Here is a 17,488-nt window from a genome sequence, read left to right as displayed (position 1 = left end):
TCTATTTTTTCACTTAAATGGTATTCCTATAAAAATTGTGCAATAACTATTAATACACCATTTCCTTAATAGAACTTAGGAATACCATTTAGGTGAAAACATAGAAACACAAGGATTGGTTGTAACAATACATATTATATTTTATAAAAAATTAAAAAAAAAAAAAAAAAAAAAAAAAAGAGAACAGATCCTGTCCCCTTAAAGCATTTTATACAGCACAGTGCTTGTGCTGTGTCATTTGGCCCCCTGTAGCACCTGAAAAACCTGGCTGATCCTGCCTGGCTATACCCCCCCTGTAAACTGACTACAATATATCAGGGCTGCTGAGCCCTGACACCGTGGTTAGAGTACGTGCCTCTGTCATCTGCAGCCCTGCTCCCTGTGTCTCCTCTGTCCTCCCCCCCCTCCCCTCCCTGCTTGTCTGCTCGTATCAGTGACAGTGACCGCCCCCCACTCCTGCTGCTCTCATATCTGCTACTAAATCCTGTAATCCCCTCTGTACCATAAATAATAAGTGTCCCTGTGCCTGTGTTATATAAAAAATCTGCCAGATTGTACATAAATGAGTGCGGCTCCTGGCGCTCAGATGAGTGTTGGCTCTCTCTCTTCCCCTGCTGATGTCAGCGGAAGGGCTCGACCCCGCCAACTGGAGCTGTGAGCCAGAGAGAGAAGAGAGCTGACAGTCAGCTGAGCGCTGGGAGCTGCGCTCGTATAGGTACAATCCGGCAGATTTTTTTTTTTTTTTTTTTTTTTTTAAGGTTTAAAAAAAAAAAGCTTATTCAAAATAAAATGCAAGACAAAAGATGACATCCACAATACAACAGGTATGACAATGTTATCCTCTGTAAAATGTAAGTTGTCAAACTATACAATAAGCCTACTTTAGAACAACTGCTCAGAAATGTTACAGGCTAGTGAATGTGAACGTACTGAGATAGTAGAGCAAAGCAACCCGGTTGGCTAATAAGGCCATATGGTGGACTGCCACTCATGACACCCCAAACGGGTGCATACTGTGACATGAGATGGCTTCCAGTGAGAGAAGGGGTTGGAGTTATCTGTGGAGCTGCATCTGGCAGATTTTTTTACATAGCACAGACACAGGGACACTTATTATATAAGTACAGAGAGGATGTGGGGATTTAAGTTGAGTGGCCCCTTGTGGGCACTTGTATAATAGCAGCTACTTGTGTTTTTATTTGGAGAGTTTTCCTCTGTTGTGCAAGTAAATATTTATAGTATGTTCTTATGGATAATGGTCATTTTAAAAAACTATAAAGCTGATTAAAGGTATTTAAAAGTGAAAAGTAATTTTTTTAAAATATTTAGTCTTCAAAGTTGCTAGCTTGCCACACACAAAAAAGGAGACTACATACCTTAAACTTATGTGCTCCAAACACTTTCCTAACTACATTGGTAATATCCAAAGCACTATCAAAAAATATCCGAAGGCAAGATCCCATAAGCTGACCAACTGTTGCTGGTGTATTTAAGGTAACAGTTAAGAGAATCTTGTTGCCAACAACTGAAACAGAAAGAATATAGGGGCAGTAAAAATATATCATTATAATAAATCACTGTATACTGTTCAATCTGTTATACGGGACTGGATAGCTGTTTTTTTTTTTTTTTTACTGCTGCTCAGCATTCAAACCTGTAGTGTTTAATCTTATATTTCTATTTTATGATACACACACACATGTTCTACAATGAACTAGGAAGGTGAGTACTCATTTTCTGGTTTAGCTTTGCAGCTTCCACCTTACAGTGGTTTTAAAGGCTAAAGGTTTCTTACCTTCATGCATTATGCATGAAGGTAAAAAACCTTCAATATGCAGCTCCCTCCCCCATCAGCCCCCCTGAGCCTTGTGCACGAGAGGAGAAGCTCTCCCGAATCTCTCCCTCCTCGTTGGCTGAGACACAGTAGCAGGATCCATTGGCTCCCACTGCTGTCAATCACAGCCAGTGAGGAGGGAGCGGGGGTTGGGGCCGATCCGCACTCTGTGTTTTATAGAGCAAGCGCAGCTTGCTATGGGGGTACTCAGCGGGGGGGGGGGGGGAGAAAACAGGAGCGCTGGCTCCCAAAAAGAAGGATCAGAGCTGCTCGGTGCAAAACCATTACATAGAGCAGATACGTATGGCATGTTTGTTATTTAAAAAAATAAATAAAATCTGAACCTTTACAAATGCTTCAAGCCTTTTCATGACACAAAGATCACACCACACCGTCGATTCGCTGTCCAGTAAGCCAACAGATGACACAGGAAGTAGTAAAGGCAAAAAGAAGTGCTTCATAAAAATGATAATGTTGGCAAGACTTCCTAAAATTTTCACCCCCTGCCAAAATAACTGGATCACTGCTTTTGTCAAAAAGTGTGCACTTTGGGTCAAATTGCTTGCATTCCCAGCAATATCATCGGGTTTACTGATAACAAAAGTGCCCACAAATATGCTTTAGTTTATTAAAGCATTGTGTATAAAACAACTGCCATGTCTTTTTTCCTTAGGAAACCTAGGCACCTGCATTCTCAGAACCACTGGTGGCTCTCCTGTAGATAACCCGGACGCCCCCCCCCCCCCCCTCCCCGGTTTGAATGGTTCTTGGCGGCGGTAAGCAAGAGCCAGCTTGAATTCTCTGTCCACCTTGATTGTACAATATGGCTGCCTCTAAATCCCCTTTGGTTAGACTTATTCCTCATAATGTGCAGGGCCTTAATTCATCCGTGAAACGTTGGAAAGCATTGCAGCACTACCACTCCCAGAAGGTCAATGTAGTGTTTATCCAGGGCTCATTTTCCATCCTCTCACAAACCATCATTTCTCCAAAAACACTTCCCATTATTCTATACAGCTAATATGTAGATACAAAAACAAGAGGATTAGCTATCTTCTTTGCCAAACATGTCTCTTGTTACAGATATTAGAGACCTGGGAGACTGCTACCTCCTTATAAATGTCAATAAATACTCTGCTCTATTATTATGCCACGAACAAGGGTCAAGCCTCATATTTAGATACCATGTTTCATTCCCTATCCCAACATTTTGAGGTCACTGTCATTTGTGGAGGTGATTCCAATTTGGCCCTGGATGTCAATGTTGACTCCTCTAAGCCACCAGGTAAGGGAGTGCGCTGTCCCTCCAGGGCCAGCCTATGTTTTGCTAAACAGTTACAGTTGCTTAACTTAATTGATGCTTGGCGAGAGAAACACATCTAGTGTCTTGAACACGAACTTCAGTCATTGAGCAAAGAACATAAGCAATGACTGAGCAGTGTTTTGTTGGCACGTATAGAATCCACCAGATTGTCCCTGAAACTTTTACTTACGACATGCACTGAAAAATCCCTACACTCGTCCTCCGCCTAATTATTTGCAGAGGGACCGAGTGGGCACCATGTCAGCAGCTAAGCTTACTCCAAAATCTGGCACTCGGTACCTCCTAAAATTCGATGCTCTAATGGTACATAAACCCAGTCAAAACACTACCGGAGTTTCATAAATTTTATAGCAATCTATATCGGGCCTCGACTTCTGAAGACCCGGAACTATTGCAGTCCTTCCTTCAGTCAGTTGATCTTCCCAAGTTGATGGCAGGGCACAGAGAGGAGATGGACACACCAATCTCAGTCCGAGAAATCCTGGGGGTAAACAGTCAAAGCAATCTTCAGGGCCCAATGGGTTCTCAAAGTATTATCAGACATTTGCGACATCTTTGGCCCCTCACCTGGAGCGTTTTTTTTTCATTCCCTCCGAGCTGGTCTTTTCCTGAATGCTGACTTAAATATTGCGTATATCTCACTAATACCCAAGCCTGGCAAAGATCCAGGAGAAGTTGAAAATTACAGGCTGATCTCGCTGATCAATAATGACTTATAGATTCTGATCAAAATCTTGCCCAATAGACTAGCCTCCTTTATGAACAGGTATGGTCATAAAGATCAGGTAGGGTTTATTCTTGGCAGGCAGGGACCGGATCGGTTTTGGCGAGCCATTAAAGCGGAGTTCCACACAAAAATGGAACTTCCGCTTTTCGGAACCCTCCCCCCCTCCGGTGTCACGTTTGGCACCTTTCAGGGGGGAGGGGGGTGCAGATACCTGTCTAAGACAGGTATTTGCACCCACTTCCGGCATAGACTCCCATGGGAGTCTACGCCTCTTCCCGTCCCCACCGTGCTGTCTCCTGGGAAACACACAGCTCCCAGGAGAGAGCGGGGACCACTTGGGACGCGCAGCGCGACTTGCGCATGCGCAGTAGGGAACCGGGAAATGAAGCCGCAACGCTTCACTTCCTGATTCCCTAACCCAGGATGGCGGCGGCAGCTGCCGAGAACCGAGCGGGTTCTCGGCGTCGCCTGCCGACATCGCTGGACCCTGGGCCAGGTAAGTGGCCATGTATTAAAAGTCAGCAGCTGCAGTATTTGTAGCTGCTGGCTTTTAATATTTTTTTTTTTTAGCGGTGTGGGTGGACCCCCGCTTTAATGTCATCTCAGTATAGCACGCTGGGTGGTCAGGGGATCCCCATCAGGAGGGCGTGTTTCTCTCTATCAATCTGCAAAAAGTGTTTCTTGGTCGTATATGTTTAAATTGCTTGGAGCACATTTTATCACTGTACTGCGGTCACTGTACACGTCGGCCATGGCGAAGGTGCATATGCAAGGCTTTCATTCGGATTCTATTCATGCCTCTCATGCCCCTTATTTTCGCCATAGCCATTGAAACTTTGGCGATAGCAATACGATCCGAATATTCATGGTGTGCAGTGGTAATCAAACACATACTAACCTGTTTGCTGATCACTTACTTTTTGTGTTACATGGCCTTTAATTTCCCTGCCTAATGTGCTTTGCCTGCTGCATAGATTCAGGAGAGTCTCAGGTCTGCGTGTAAATAATAAATCAGTGGCGATGGGCATCAATCTTCCTCCTTTAGTGTCCTGCCTTCAAGCATTGTTTCCATTTCATAGAAAATTCGGCTTTATCCCCTAATTAGGTGTCCACTTAACGCCCTCTATGACAACCTTATACAGGATGAATTATCCACCTCTCTCTAAAGCCGCGTACACAAGAGCGGAATGTCCGACAGAAAAAGTCAGACGGAAGCTTTTCATCATCTAGTCCGATCGTGTGTAGGCCTCATCGGACTTTTTTTTTTTTTGAAAATTCTGACGGACCTAAAAATGGAACATGTTCTAATTATTTCCGGAACCAATTCCAATTCCGAAACCGATCGTCTGTATGCTGTTCCAACGGACCAAAAACGACACATGCTCTGAAGCAAGTACGAGACGGAAGCTATTGGCTATTGAACTTCCTTTTTCTAGTCCCGTCGTAAGTGTTGTACGTCACTGCGTTCTTGACGGTCAGACTTTGGGTTGACCATGTGTAGGCAAGACCGCTTGAATGGAATTCCGTCGGAGTAACCTTCGGAGTTTATTCCGACGGCAAAACCGGACGTGTGTACGCGGCATAAGGGACTGGAAGAGGACCTGGGGGGTGGATGGCACATGGTCTGTCTTGGTTGGGCAAAATCCCCCCTGTAAAGATGACACTTTTGCCACGTTTATTGTACTTTTGTTTACTGTATTTTCGTTCTTTGTCAATAGCGATAGTAAGATCTGACCTGGTGAGATTCCAATCAATGCTTATAGGTTTTGTGTGGCATGGTAAAAACCACACAGTCTCAAAACAAGTGTTTGCTCATAAAATGAAAGGTGGTCTCGGCCTACCGCATCTCATGTTGTATTATCAAGTAGCCCAGGTAGCGCAACTATCTGCAGTGTATTCACGGGGTGAAAAATCTGAATGGGTGGCTTTGGAGCAGACGGCAACTAATAAAATCCCATTTAATTATCATAAATGGCAACCTGGGAGGGATAGACTCCCCATTCTTGTCCCTACATTATCTAACTCACTGGCTGTTTGAGATCCTGTCTAGCAGAATACCAACCTGGTCTCATCTTTTTCTCTACTGGCCCACCTTTTTAATAACCCAGCATCCCCCCCCCCCAGTCAAGATCCAGAAGCTTTCCGCTGGTGGCTTAACAAGGGTCTGTACCGAATTGGTCACTTTCTCACTCCCAGCAGTCCGTTTACATTAACACACTGTAAGTCACGACTGAAGATGCCTGCATCAGAAACCTTCGGATTTTTACAAATCTCTAATTTCCTTCAGTCGCTAGGCCCGGTGGTGATTGAGGACCCCTAAAGTGAGCACTTATGAGAGTTGGTATACACAAGATGATAGTCGGGGGGTATCTATTATCTACCGGCTCTTGCTTGATTCCATTGTAAAATGACCTTAAATACAAGCATGGGATTTGGATTTAGCTTCTAAGAACTAGACCACTGCCATTCCTTCTTTTATTCTGCCTACAAAGGTATACTGAATGCCTCTTTAGTGGAGACAAGTGTTAAAGAGGAAGTCCCGCAAAAAAAAAAAAATGTAAAAGTCAGCAGCTACAAATACTGCAGCTGCTGACTTTTAAAATAAGGACACTCACCTGTCCCAGGGTCCAGTGATGTCAGCACCCGAGACCGAATCGTCCCTCGCTCCTCGGGTGCTGCCGCCGCCATTCTCTGTAAGGGAATCAGGAAGTGAAGCGCTGCGGCTTCACTTCCTGGTTCCCTACTGCCCATGCGCGAGTCGCGCTGTGCTTCCTAACTGGTCCCCACTGTCTCTGGGACACGTGTGTGTTCCAGCAGACAGCGCGGTGGGGACAGGAGGGGGCGTAGACTCCCGTGGGAGTCTATGCCGGAAGTGGGTGCAAATACCTTTCTTAGACAGGTATCTGCACCCCCCTCCCCCCTGAAAGGTGCCAAATGTGACACGGGAGGGGGGGGGGGGGGGTTCAGAAAAGCGGAGGTTCAATTTTTGTGTGAACCTCCGCTTTAAGGTCCTCACTAGATGGTACATGGTCTTGGCATGTCTTGTAAAGCTATTCCCAACCTCCTCGCCCTCCTGTATCCAGGGCTGCCACTCTCTAGGAACCATGTTTAATATTTGGTGGGAATGCCCCAGAATCCAGGGTTTCTGGAACAAGGTGTTTGTGTTAATACAGAAGGTCACAGAAACACCTGTTCCACAATTAGACCGTATTGCTCTACTAAATGAAAAGGCTGACGATATATCTCGCTCCAAACAAAAGTTGATTCATTTTATGTTAGCTGCCAAACTTACCATAGACTGATCTTGGAAAAGTTCATATTGCTATGTTCAGGTGCAAGGTTTCAGGGATTATGCTCAATGAGCACCTTGCAAGCAAGCTTAATGACTCCGTACCTCGGTTAGGGAAGGTATGGGAGCTATGGGCCAGTCATGTCAATATAGAACTGTAGGGGAATTTTTCCATCCTGCTCAGGACGTCATTGGTCGACATAACCCTGCCGGCTCTACTCTCTGGGTTTTCTCTTCTTTATTCTGTGTCTTCTCCCTTTTCGACCTACTTCAACTAAGTCCCTCATTTCTCTTCTCTTTTTCTTTCTTCCCTTTCAATTTTTGGGTTGTTTGCTCTAATGATTGGGGCTAGACCCCGTTTTTACGCTTTATATGTGCACCCTGTCAACAGGTTTGGATGACCTTCTAAGCCACTCTGTTTGTTTTAGAGTTTATATGTTTATTTGCTACGTGACACAAGTGCGTATGTGCCTGTTATTTCCCCATTATAGTTATGTTGATGCTAACACCATGTTTATGCAGGATTTTGAACGGGGCTCTGGCCTCTGTGATTTCTTTGTTAAAAGAAAATTTTGTACCCTGACTTTCTTTAATAAAAAAGACTGAAAGTAAAAACAACTGTCATGTTTTTCTTTAGTAACATTTTGTTTTCGCCGTTTTTCAATCTTTGTTGCACATGAGCACTGCTGATCTTCTGTAGCTTTTTTGCAGCCACAGCAACTTCTGCATGTGATTTCACAGAGCAAAATTTCCTGAGGGTGACAAAAGTGGCCCATTCCTGGGTAATGTGCGGAGGCACAACAGCTTGTAGTCTCCGATTGGACAGCAGTGACAATGTAAGAAAACAACTGGGATAAGAGACACAATGAGATAAACTTACTAACACTGTGACAGTCAGAGCCTGTAGCAGCTGGGCTGGTCAACAATTCAGCTTTTAGCTTTCCTTTTCAAAGTTTAACTGAACAAGCTGAGGCTATATTGGTTATTATGCACAGCTGCTACATATTCTGTCTGCTCCAGTTTTAGTAATTTCCCTCCAGTGTTGTCAAAGAAGTGCATTGAGCCACTGAAAGGTCCCGGTATTGGCTAAGCTACAAATCTCAAGAGTTAAATGTTACAGTAAGTGTTTTCAATAGTTAATGAAACAATAACAAAAATTTGCAAGGGAAGTTCTGTTAAAATAGGAAGTCACAAAGTACTGCAATACCAATGCAAAATATGTTCCAAGTAAAAAATATCACTTTAAAGCAAACCAGTACTTAACAAGTGTTAACAATGACTCTGGGCACTCAGCACCATAATGTGCAAGAACATGCCTACAGCATTCTGCTCAAAGGTTTACCTTCAGCCTCTATCAATACCCCGATCTTTCAAGTATCAGAGAGTAGTTAAAATGTAGTATTCGATGGCTGGGGTGCCTATAGTAAGGCCTAAGTGCTGTCACACAGGAGATTGCCTAAACCTATGCAAATATTGACTTTCACAAAACTGCCATTTTGTGTAGGGCATTGGGAAATAATTGTGCCAATGAGAAGAGGTTTGCAGAAACGTCTGAGACATGTAGAAGTACCTTGTGGTGCCAACTGTTCAAAGTCATTGTTAAGTTACAGCATAGTTTTTTAGTACAGCAGAACTTATCAAAACTAAAAAGGTTTAAAGTGAAAGAAAGTAGAGAGATATATTTTCAAACCCATTACAGACCTCCCCCCTGAAAGTTCCAAAGAATAGTGGCAGGGGCTAGCAGTAAGCCTCTTAAAGCAAAAACATTTTTTCCCCATTTAAAGTAAAGTAATGGGTTTTCTCTAACCCCTCCCCAGCACATAGGTACCTTTCCTGAACTCCCCGGCATACCGTTCAGTGCCAGGAGCCAAACGAAATAGCCAGTACTCCAGTACTCCCTAGTATGGAGGAGCATAAGACTTACTACATGTTACAGCATTGCAGCACTTACACAGAGCGATTTCTTTGCTCCTGCGGCTAAAAAATGCTGCTGGGGGGGGGCTAGGTTAGAGTGAACCTATTGCTTTTCTCTGCGTGGGCAAAGCACGGGTTCATTTTAAGAATGGCAGCTGAAGTAGGACAATAACTCTTACAGCAAAGTTACACTAAAGTTACACTAAGCATACACTAAATACATTGCATCACATTTTTTTTCCTTGCAGGTATGGTGTTTTCTTCAATGTTTGTTTTAGGTAAACTGGTCCTTTATCACTATTGTAAGAGGCAGTACCTTCAATATTGTACAAAGCCACTTCATTCTCTGTTACACACACCGTCTCCCACTGATGATCCTGATATGATAGGTAATATAATAATCAATACACACATGCAAACTATGAAGAGAATAGTTGTAATGTTATTAGGTCAATAAATTAATACATCACACCTCATCATCTGTAGAAACGTAGAAGGAAAGGCTTTCCGTCCCAACATTAAAATCAATCCAGAACTCTTCCAGCTTTTCATCAGATGGTGTCTGGAGCTGTAAAATGTCATTATTAAAAGTATTATACATACTGTACATCACTTTTCACTTTTAGTCAATTTGAAATGTCAAAATGTCTTTTTGCAATAGTAATAAAATACCTTGTGATTTTCCAGGTGTGCAGCAAGACAAGGAAAGGTAAAAACTCTGAAAGAAGAAAAAAAATGCCATTTTAACTAATACTAGTCACTAGAAACCTTTTCAGTGTGTGAAACATGACCTGTATAAAAAAAAATAAAAAAAATGTATATTTAAATATATATATGTGTAAAAATGTTACCTTCGCTTGTCACCCAACATACCATTCACCAGATTGAGGAATTTTCTACAATCCTGAGTAAATACAAACAAAATAAATAACAAGGAGGGAACTTATAAGAGTGCTTTTAAGTGTAAATAAGCAGTAAAACATACGGTTTCAAACTCTGAAGCCTTTATTTTTTTAAATGCGTTAGAGACAAACTCCATAGGAAACCAATGGTTGGCTAGCTCCACTCTCTGGGCCTCCAATGTCATTCTGAACAAAGCTTCTGTAATTGCCACTTGTAGATCATAATCTGTAAAACAGGTTCACCTTCAATGTATATTAGTATGGAAAAAAATCTCTGGCAGCAGTAGTCAGTAGTAATTGTTTGTCAAAACATTGGCTTAAAGTGACATTAAGGCCTCATGAACACAGGACATTTATTTAACTCTCCTAGAATTTAGCAGCAATTTTGCAGAGAAAAATAAAGCCTGGTGCTTGTAAAAGTGTCTAAAGCTTTTAGGAGCTTTTACCAGCATCAAGCTCTTTGCCGTTAATTCATTTAATTGGCCAGAAAAAAAAAAAAATTCCTGGCCTCTGAAATGAAGAAATGCTTAAGTGCTAAACGCGCCTTGCGTTTAGATGCGTTTAGCAGCTTTTAATAGCGTCAAGCGTTATTTTCTGCCCAAACTCTGCTGCTCCTGGATGGACTGGCATTGGGTTTTTTTCCTGCCTCTAAAAGCCTCTGCCACTAAATGCTGCTAAAAGCCTATGCGTGCATGGACACAAGCTAACATCCAGGGGAGTTTAGAGGCAGGAAAAAAAAAAAAAAAAAAAACAACGCCAGATGCCCCTAGGAACAGATGTAAAAACATCCAGTGCACATAAGGGCCTAAAGGTTCATTAAAAAAACATGTTATAATTACCTGCTTTGTGCAATGGTTTTGCACAGAGCAGCCCCAATCCTCCTCTTTTCGGGTCTCCCGTAGGTGCTCATGGCTCCTCCTCATCAGCCAGTGCCCCCAATAGCAAGCAGCTTGCTATGAGGGCAAGGTAAACACATTGAGCCTTTAAAATCACTTTAAATAAGCTTGATAAGAAGGACATTTGGCTAATTAACAAAAATCTGATCACTCGCTGCACAGCATGATAGGCAATATAAAATAAGCCACAGACCAAACATATTTGATAGTTTTCATTCAATATTTAGGAACCCTTACCTCCTGCATCTAAGATTCTTTTACCCATAGCAGACCTAAAAACAAACAGCAGACATAGTCTTTTAACATAGACTGTATGTTTAATTGCAGTCACAATGCCCTCAAGAGGACCACCACAATTATTTTATTCCATACTACCAGCAAGACAACCTGAGACAAAATAACAAATTTTTCTCAGTTGAAGGGAAGCAGTCCTCAGTTTAGGTGAGGTACATTTTTTCCACTGTATAATTATGTATATGCAGCCTGATTGCACTACAGTTATAAATACTGAGGGTTCCATTGAGCCTTAAAATGTATGTTTGGACAAAAAAATTATCATTGATTCTCCAGAAATCCAATGAGCTCTTATCTTCAGTGTAGTATATCAGTGCCGTCTCAGTAGTGCCCATCAGTGCCACCTCTGTAATGCCCATCAGGGCAGCCTCATTAACACCCACAAGAGCAGCATTATCAGTGCACCAGTTGAATATGGGTCATAGGAGTGCAGAACTGTGATCCAATGGAAAAGTACAGCCAAACAAGCTTTGGTTGTACTTCTCCTTTAACAAGTTATTTCTCACACACTGCACAGGAATACTTGCGAATGAGGGGCCCAATATCCATGTAGCACCCTCAGGCATTCTAGGGGAATAAATTACACATTTAATTTCCTGATAACCTATCACTGATGGGCACTGATGAGGCTGCTCCGATAGGTGCTGATGAGGAGGCACCTATGGGTGCTGATGAGGCTGCACTGATGTGCACTGATGAGGCTTCTCTTGTGGGTGTTAATGAGCCTGCCCTGATGGGCACTAGAGAAGGCACTGATGGGCACTACTGAGGCGACACTGATATACTACACTGATATACAGTGAGGAGGCAGCACTGATGAATGCAGATGACTCTCCACTGATAAGTGGAACTGATGAGGCAGCACTGCTGGACACTGATGGGTCAGCACTAAAATCAGGGCACTGATGGTGGTGCACTGATAATCAGTGTGACTGTGTGGCACTGTGTAAAATCTGTAAAAAATTACTGACTCACTGTTTGGCACAGAACCGTTCTGCTTTCCTCACACACAATCTCTGTGTGAGGGAAGAAGAGGTGTCAAACCGCAAAGACCTGCTATGTTTACATTTGTGATCACCCGTGATTGGACAGAGAAATCACGTGGTGAAGGACCTCGGTGATTGGCCCTTTAACACGATCTGTGATGCGCTGTGTGCAAGGCACAAAGACCCAATGTGTGCCCAAGGGGGCGTGCGGGAAGTTCCTGACATGGGTATTAACTAGTTCCCAACCACGCTATAGCCAAAAGATAGCTACAGCGTGGTCGGGAACTAGTTAATACCCGTGTCTTTTTTTCAACCTCAACCATATCAACTGTGTAAAACATAGGGAAAGGTGCATGTATTGAATATGTTGGGGGTGACACCAACCCTAGTGACGCCACTGTGGCAACATACATGTATTCAGCAAAACAATGCAACAAAGACTGAGTGAGCTGAAAATTATTACATTATAGCCATCATATCATCAGCCAAAATCAGCTTTCTTCTGGTTTCACGGGGCATGCTGTCAAGCATGATATTCAGCTTCCGCATAGCCTAGGAAAGAGAAGATCCTAATGTGATCATTACTGATGCAGTCAAACAGATTCCATAATGCGACTTCATCACCATCTTAGATAAACAACAAGCTTGATTTAAATGCCCCCCATGGGAAAAAAGGTAAAAGTATATTAGGTACATTTATTTATTCTGACATTTCTTATTTTAAAGCAATATTCTGTTTTCTAATCAAAATGGCATTTTTCTTTTAGGTCTTGTTCATATGTGCTTTGGCCTGTATAAGAACAGTGTTTACAGCAAGATTTTTCCAAAGCATTGCGTGCTTCAGGCAACTTCATTGAAGATTTAAAATCAACCTTTACCTCAGTTTAAGGTTAAAGTTCACCTTTACGGAAAACCTGTAAGGGTGACCTAACACCCGACTCCCACCCCATCCCTGGGTCCCTGCTGTACTTATCCCTGGCGATCCTCAGCTGTCAGGGCTCACAGCTACTCCATTTCCTCACTGCTCCCTCTCTCTTTTCCATACTGCACTGCCAGGAGGCGCCAGATGAATTCTGATTGGTCAGGGCCGTCTATGTGATAATTAGAAGAAGAGGGTATAATTACAGGGAGGGTGGGACTTTGTATGAAGCACCTGGCAGCAAAAGAGTACTTTGATGAATAAAAAGGAATTTTATTAGAAAGCTAGATTCTAAAATTTGATGCATACGGAATGGATATTCATGACCTTACCAGATCATGATATCATTTCCATCCCTAGGGATGGAAATACATGACCTTACCAGGCCATGACTTCCTGAAAGTCCCTATCCCCCCAAAAAACGTTTCCATTTTATTGAATATGTGGTTATTAGAAACAATTAAATTCCATTTGGTCTGCTTGTGGCCCCCCTCCTGAGGGATCCACCCAACGGGTCTCTGATGGCCATGAGGCTGAGTCGTACCCCCCCAATGTATGATGGGGGGTGGGAAAGATAGGAACAGGCCGGGGCCGCTGGGGCGGGACACCCTTTATGACTTAATGTGACTTTTTGAGGGTTTGAAATGGCGTGGAGATAACCTAATCCCTTATTCCCCTTCCCTTCCTTGCCCCTCAGTTTTATATTCTGTTTTTGTCGAAACTTTTAGGTCTATATTGTACAGTATGCACTGTTCTATGGAAAGACTAAGTATAGACTATGTGTTTGTATGTTCTTTATAAAATATAAAATAAAATAAAGATTACATAAAAAAAAAATTCCATTTGGTCTGTCCTGGAAGCGCAGGATGGAGGAGAGAAAGAAGGAGGAGGACTTTGAATCCTCAGGCTGGTGGAGTGGCTGAAAGAGCCCTGATTGCTGTACTTACTGCCAGTCAGCTGAGACCAGGACGCAGGGTCGGGAAGGGTTTTTCTGTAAAGGTGAACTAACGCTTAAGTGTACGTTCATATTCAAGGCGGGTTTGAAATTGCGCAAGTTCAGCTGCTCTATTGAAATCGCCCCCAATGTCGCCAAAAGTAGTGCAGGAACTACTGTTGGAAATCGGTGCAGTGCCGCAAAGTCGGCGTCGCACTGATTCGGATGGTGCTGTTTCTGGCAATAGGCTGCGATTTGACATGGGAGTGGTGGCTGCAACTTTAAACAAGTTGCTGGAAGGCTTTACTTAAATTTCAAGCTGAAGCCTGCTAACAGTGTGTTTAAGGTATTTGGATTTACAGTATTTCACAAAAGTGAGTACACCCCTCACATTTTTGTAAACATTTTATTCTATCATTTTCATGTGACAACACTGAAGAAATGACACTTTTCTACAATGTAAAGTAGTGAGTGTACAGCTTGTATAACAGTGTAAATTTGCTGTCACCTCAAAATAACGCAACACACAGCCATTAAAGTGGTTGTTAACCCACTGTACTAAAATTGTGTTATCCCCTCTGTATCATAATAACATTTGTCCCTGTGTCTGTGTAATGTAAAAAAACTGCTGATCTGTACCTGTATAAGCTGCACTCTGAGCACTCAGCTGACATGCCAGCTCCCTTGTGTCTCCAGCTCAGAGCTGAAGTGGGCCTGGCCGAGCTGTCCTGCTGACGTCAGCTGGTGGAGGAGGGGGAGAGAGGAAAGAGAGATGATAATCAGCTGGGCGCCAGGAGCCGTTTACACAGGTACAGATCGGCTGAGTTTTTATATTGCACAGGGACAGATATTCTAATGCTACAGAGGGGATAAGAAGATTTACGATCAGATACGAGAGGAGCAGGAGCTGGGGGGTGGGTGCAGCTACGAACAGAGAGGGGAGAGGAAGACAGAGGCCACAGACACACAGAGAGCTGCAGACAGGAGAGCTGCGGCTGACGGAATCACGCAAATAGACCACGATGTCAGGGGCTTAGCAGCCATGATTATCGTGGTCTGTTTGCAGGGGGGAGGATATAGGCAGGCAGGATCAGCCAGGTTTTTTAGGGCCTACAGGGGGCCAAAATGACACAGCACACGTGCTGCGCTATATAACATGCTTTAAAGGAACAGGATCAGGGGGGTTTTTTTTGGGTTAATTGTTTTAATGTGTAAACCACTGGCAACAAAAGTGAGTACACGTGAAAATGTCCAAATTGGGCCCAAAGTTTCAATATTTTGTGTGGCCACCATTATTTTCCAGCACTGCCTTAACCCTCTTGAGCATGGAGTTCACCAGAGCTTCACAGGTTGCCACTGGAATCCTCTTCTACTTCTCCATGATGACATCACGGAGCTGGTGGATGTTAGAGACCTTGCGCTCCTCCACCTTCCATTTGAGGATGCCCCACAGATGCTCAATAGGGTTTAGGTCTGGAGACATGCTTGGCCAGTCCATCGCCTTTACCCTCAGCTTCTTTAGTAAGGCAGTGGTCATCTTGTAGGTGTGTTTGGGGTCATTGAATTGTAGCTCCCCAGTGCCGGCAGCACTCAGGTAGCCACAGACCATGACACTCCCACTACCATACTTGACTGTAGGCAAGACACACTTATCTTTGTACTCCTCACATGGTTGCCACCACACACGCTTGACACCATCTGAACTAAATAAGTTTATCTTGGTCTCATCAGACCACAGGACATGGTTCCAGTAATCCATGTCCTCAGTCTGTTTGTCTTCAGCAAACCGTTTGCAGGCTTTGTGCATCATCTTTAGAAGAGGCTTCCTTCTGAGATGACAGCCATGCAGACCAATTTGATGCGGCGTATCCTCTGAGCACTGACAGGCTGACCCCCCACCCCTCTGGAGCAATGCTGGCAGCACTAACAAGTCTATTTCCCAAAGACAACCTCTGGATATGACGCTGAGCACGTGCACACAACTTCTTTGGTCGACCATAGCGAGGCCTGTTCTGAGTGGAACCTGTCCTGTCAGAATGGTCTCGGCCACCGTGCTGCAGCTCAGTTTCAGGATCTTGGCAATCTTCTTATAGCTTAGGCCATCTTTATGTAGAGGATCAATTCTTTTTTTTCTGAACGTCAGAGAGTTCTTTGCCATGAGCTGCCATGTTGGACTTCCAGTGACCAGTATGAGAGAGTGAGATTGATAACACCAAATTTAACACACCTGCTCCCCATTCACACCTGAGACCTTGTAACACTAACGAGTCACATGACACCGGGGAGGGAAAATGGCTAATTGGGCCATTTTCACTTAGGGGTGTACTTACTTTTGTTGCCAGCAGTTTAGACATTAATGGCTGTGTGTTGAGTTATTTTGAGGGGACAGCAAATTTACACTGTTATACAAGCTGTACACTCACTACTTTACATTGTAGCAAAGTGTAATTTCTTCAGTGTGGTCACATGAAAAGATAAAATAAAATATTTACAAAAATGTGAGGGGTGTACTCACTTTTGTGAGATACTGTAGGTCAATGTTCAATTGAGATACTGTAGGTCAATGTTCAATATCCTCAAACTGGAGGAGTTTGCATCTAAAAAGGAAGAATGTAGTTGTTGTCTGTTCCAACCAAACCTTTCATTTTCTGACTAGTAAAAAATTTAAATTTGAATGTGACCAGGCATTCTTTTTAAAAGTTACCACGTTCATTACAAAAGTTACCTTTATTTTCAAAGCTAGCTAAATGACTACGTACCTCTTGTTTGATAGAAATATTGATTGCTGCTTCTGATACTAAGGAACAAATTCTTACAATAAAATGTTCAAGTATCTGAATTTTGCCTGTGAAAAAGAAGCGGTAAGTAAGGTAGGTAATAATAACAAAAAAAATTGGTATTCTGTATGTAAGAAAATTCCTACCCACCATCACTACTGTGGTCATGCACAACCTAAAAATGTGATTAAAAAAAGCCATTAAAAAGTCAGATAATATATGGTCAGTAATTTTATTTTGTTAGCAAACAGCGTGTGTGTTTGGGGCCCTGCATTCGTACTTGCATGGCTGTCAGCTCATAAAGATGAGCTCAGGCGGGTTCACAAGTCCACGTGCCTGCGCCCACCAGGAAGCTGACACTCCGCAGTGCTAATCACAGGTAGTGAGATATTTTCCTGATCCACGGCTTCACATATTGGGAAATGTCTCACTGCTTGTGATTAGCGCTGCGGAGTGTAAGCTTCCTGGCGGGCGTGGGCACGTGGACTTGCGAACACGCCTGAGCTCACGCTTAGCTGTCAAATTGGGAGCAGCGGCTGTGTCCATGCAGCCACTGCAACCCAACTGACATAAAAAGACTGCCTGCACAGGGATGCATGAAACACCTGTGCATCCCCGTCTAGACAAACATGGCCCTCAGATGGGTGTACGCTGATACTACACCTGTGCGAAAACACGGGCATAGCCACCCA

General features: G+C 43.3%; 1 protein-coding gene across 1 annotated transcript in view; it reads right to left on the bottom strand.

The window, feature by feature from the left end:
* SYCP2 (synaptonemal complex protein 2) overlaps positions 1-17,488 on the bottom strand; it is a 162,624-nt gene that overhangs the window by 144,311 nt on the left and 825 nt on the right. Inside the window, exons 3-12 of the mRNA XM_073606390.1 lie at positions 16,947-16,971; positions 16,779-16,864; positions 12,630-12,718; positions 11,124-11,158; positions 10,074-10,216; positions 9,940-9,992; positions 9,761-9,806; positions 9,561-9,656; positions 9,405-9,465; positions 1,377-1,525 (exon numbers count right to left, since the gene is read on the bottom strand). Coding sequence (XP_073462491.1) covers positions 1,377-1,525; positions 9,405-9,465; positions 9,561-9,656; positions 9,761-9,806; positions 9,940-9,992; positions 10,074-10,216; positions 11,124-11,158; positions 12,630-12,718; positions 16,779-16,864; positions 16,947-16,971 — 783 coding nt within the window. The remainder of the gene's footprint in view (positions 1-1,376; positions 1,526-9,404; positions 9,466-9,560; positions 9,657-9,760; positions 9,807-9,939; positions 9,993-10,073; positions 10,217-11,123; positions 11,159-12,629; positions 12,719-16,778; positions 16,865-16,946; positions 16,972-17,488) is intronic.

Source organism: Aquarana catesbeiana, linkage group LG12, assembly GCF_042186555.1.
Source record: "Aquarana catesbeiana isolate 2022-GZ linkage group LG12, ASM4218655v1, whole genome shotgun sequence".
Classification (NCBI taxonomy): domain Eukaryota; kingdom Metazoa; phylum Chordata; class Amphibia; order Anura; family Ranidae; genus Aquarana; species Aquarana catesbeiana.
This window is presented reverse-complemented; position numbering and strand designations above follow the sequence as displayed.